This window comes from Dipodomys ordii, unplaced genomic scaffold (assembly GCF_000151885.1).
Source record: "Dipodomys ordii isolate 6190 unplaced genomic scaffold, Dord_2.0 Scaffold10, whole genome shotgun sequence".
NCBI lineage: Eukaryota > Metazoa > Chordata > Mammalia > Rodentia > Heteromyidae > Dipodomys > Dipodomys ordii.
In genome coordinates this window covers 11,310,772-11,313,686 of record NW_012267226.1, presented here as the reverse complement: position 1 = coordinate 11,313,686, position 2,915 = coordinate 11,310,772, and the positions used below count along the sequence as shown (strand labels likewise).

At 41.9% G+C, this 2,915-nt stretch overlaps 1 protein-coding gene across 1 annotated transcript; it reads left to right on the top strand.

The window, feature by feature from the left end:
* Positions 1–1,496: 1,496 nt before the first annotated feature.
* On the top strand, positions 1,497–2,426 carry LOC105980670 (olfactory receptor 151). Its single transcript, XM_013009555.1, has one exon. It carries the CDS (start codon positions 1,497–1,499, stop codon positions 2,424–2,426), a length of 930 nt encoding a protein of 309 aa, XP_012865009.1.
* Positions 2,427–2,915: the final 489 nt, after the last annotated feature.

The window sequence follows — 2,915 nt, the reverse complement described above, 5'->3', positions numbered from 1 at the left end:
TCACCTGTAAGTAGCAGGCCTTAGGCAGGTCATTTGGTATCTGGCACATCAATTTTAACAAAGTAAAATAAGAATCAAAATGTGATTTAAATCGACATTTTCTCTAGATCAGTATTTTCAAGAGTCACTGAGATTGACTTAGAAAGAACATGAAAAACATACCATTACAGAAAAGCTTATAATTATATCAGGAATAATTAACATCGTGAAATTTGTTTACTGAGAAGTACATCCCATCTGCTGGGCACCAGTGACTCACACCAGCAATCCTAGCTACACAGGAGGCTAAGATCTGAGGCTCAGGGTTTGAAATCAGGCTGGTCAAGAAAGTCCATAAGATTCTTACCTCTAATTAACCACCAAAAAAGCTTGAAGTGGAGCTATGTCTCATATGGTATAGTGCTAGTCAAAAGTTCAAGGACAGTACGCAGACCATGAGCTCAAGCCCCAGGACTGTGACCCCAAAAAATCCCACAGATAAAGTATCTATATGTATTATATCTACCAATAATACTCCATGCTTCCTATGTTCATTACTATAATTTCTTTGCAATTGGCAGTGAAATAATGCCATATTTTGGAATTACAATCTGAGAATAACAATAATCATGTTATCAATGGAACACTCATCTACCAAGGATGATACTAAGTATCAGTGCACAAACAGGATCACAGACCGAAAAAAATCTATGAACAAAGCCTAGACATAAATATTTTCTAAGTTTTCCGGTGGTTACATGAAACTAACATTGAAAAGACCTACATTACGAACATATCCAGTGAATTCGAGAACAATACTATACACATAATGAAAACTCACATTTTTATGTGAAACTAAAACTTGAAATAAAGATTGCAAAATCCTATGTCATTTTAACAAACAACTTGGAGTTGATATTTCTAGGTACAAAAATTGACTTATCACACGACACAGCTTATGGATATAGTACGATGACAGTTTATTTCGATATTCATGTTCCATATCATTGAATATTAGGAATTACATAGATGAGAGAGGAATTGCATTCCTGAAAAAATTCTATCCCAAACTACAAAATATAATATATACTACTTATCATCTATAAAGAAGAGCTTTACAAACTTTAGATTTAAAAATGAGTAAGTTACTAGATTCATCCTAGTGTTCCTGAATCAGTACCTGTGAAGTGAGACCTGAGAATTGGCATCCCCAGCAAGGTCAGGATGAAGGTGATAATGCTGAACCACAGAAGACACATTGAGAACCAGTTATCTAAGACATTGGAAAACAAGTAAGAGATCCAAGGTTTTCCTTCTTTCCTCTCACCTTTAGAATCTTTACAACACTCATCACTGGTCCTGCTCTCAGCAAGCAACAGGAGTAAAGGAAACATGCACCAGCCCTGCAGCCAGCCAGGCTGGCTCAGGAGATGACAAAGGGCAAAGAAATCAGAGGAAGAGCAGCCTCTCGCTAGCTATCTCCTCTCCCATCACCACAGGCTTCCTGCACAAAGAAAATGGCTACAGAAAACCATTCAACAGTGGCTGAGTTCATTCTTGGAGGATTAACTAACCAGCCAGAGTTCCAGATCCCTCTCTTCCTCCTCTTCCTTGGAATCTATGTGACCACCATGGTGGGGAACTTGGGCATGATCACCCTGATTGGTCTCAACCAGCAGCTTCATACCCCAATGTACTTCTTCCTCAGCAACTTATCCTTTGTGGATCTCTGCTACTCCTCAGTCATCACCCCTAAAATGTTGGTCAACTTTGTAAACAACAAGAACATCATCTCCTATGTGGGGTGCATGTCTCAGCTCTACTTCTTCCTTGTTTTTGTCATTGCTGAGTGTTACATGCTCATGGTGATGGCCTATGACCGCTATGTGGCCATCTGCCGCCCCTTGTTCTACCACATCATCATGTCTCATACTCTCTGCTGCCTGCTGGTGGCTCTGGTCTATACCATGGGAATCATTGGGTCAACAATAGAGACTGGCCTCATGTTAAAACTGCACTATTGTGAGGTCTTCATCAGCCACTACTTCTGTGACATCCTCCCTCTCATGAAGCTCTCCTGTTCTAGCACTTATGATGTGGAGATTGTTGTCTTCTTTTTAGCTGGATTTGACATTATAATGACTGGCTTAATGGTTCTTGTTTCGTATGCTTTCATCCTGTCCAGCATCCTCCGCATCAGCTCCACTGAAGGCAGAGCCAAAGCCTTCAGCACCTGCAGTTCCCACTTTGTGGCTGTGGGGCTGTTTTATGGATCCACTGCATTCATGTACTTAAAGCCTTCCACTTCCAGTTCCTTGGCCCAGGAGAATGTGGCCTCTGTGTTCTACACCACCGTGATCCCCATGCTCAACCCCCTCATCTACAGCCTGAGGAACAAGGAGGTAAAGGCTGCCCTACACAAAACATTAAGGAGAAAACTCATTTGATGCAAATGTTAGTCTTTCTCAGTCTAAGAGCAAATGGCTGTAACCTCCATAAACACCCACAGGGATGCCTTCTGCATGTCAGCCCAGGGGAGGATGGAAACATGCTTCTCCCAATGGCCAAATCTATGCTTCATCTTCTTTCTTCTTCCTTTTTTCCTTCTCTTTTCACATCTTGTTTGAATATCCAACTTAAAGTTTTCTTTCATTCACTATCATTTGGATGTGAGGGCGATCTGGCTGCGACATCTGTCACCCCATTGATGGCCAAGGTTGATTCGGCTGATCTGGCTGGCTAGGTGGGTGGCCCCTTCCTTCCTCATCGCTCCATGTGCATCACTCCCGAAGATGCATGCTCGGTCGAAGAGGACGACCATCCTGATAGAGGAGGACTGGTCAAGGATATACGAGTAGCTGCACTACCTTGCTAGTACCTCCAAACAAGCTCTCAAGGTTCATTCACTATCACTTGTTGTATCTTTAGCCTTATGG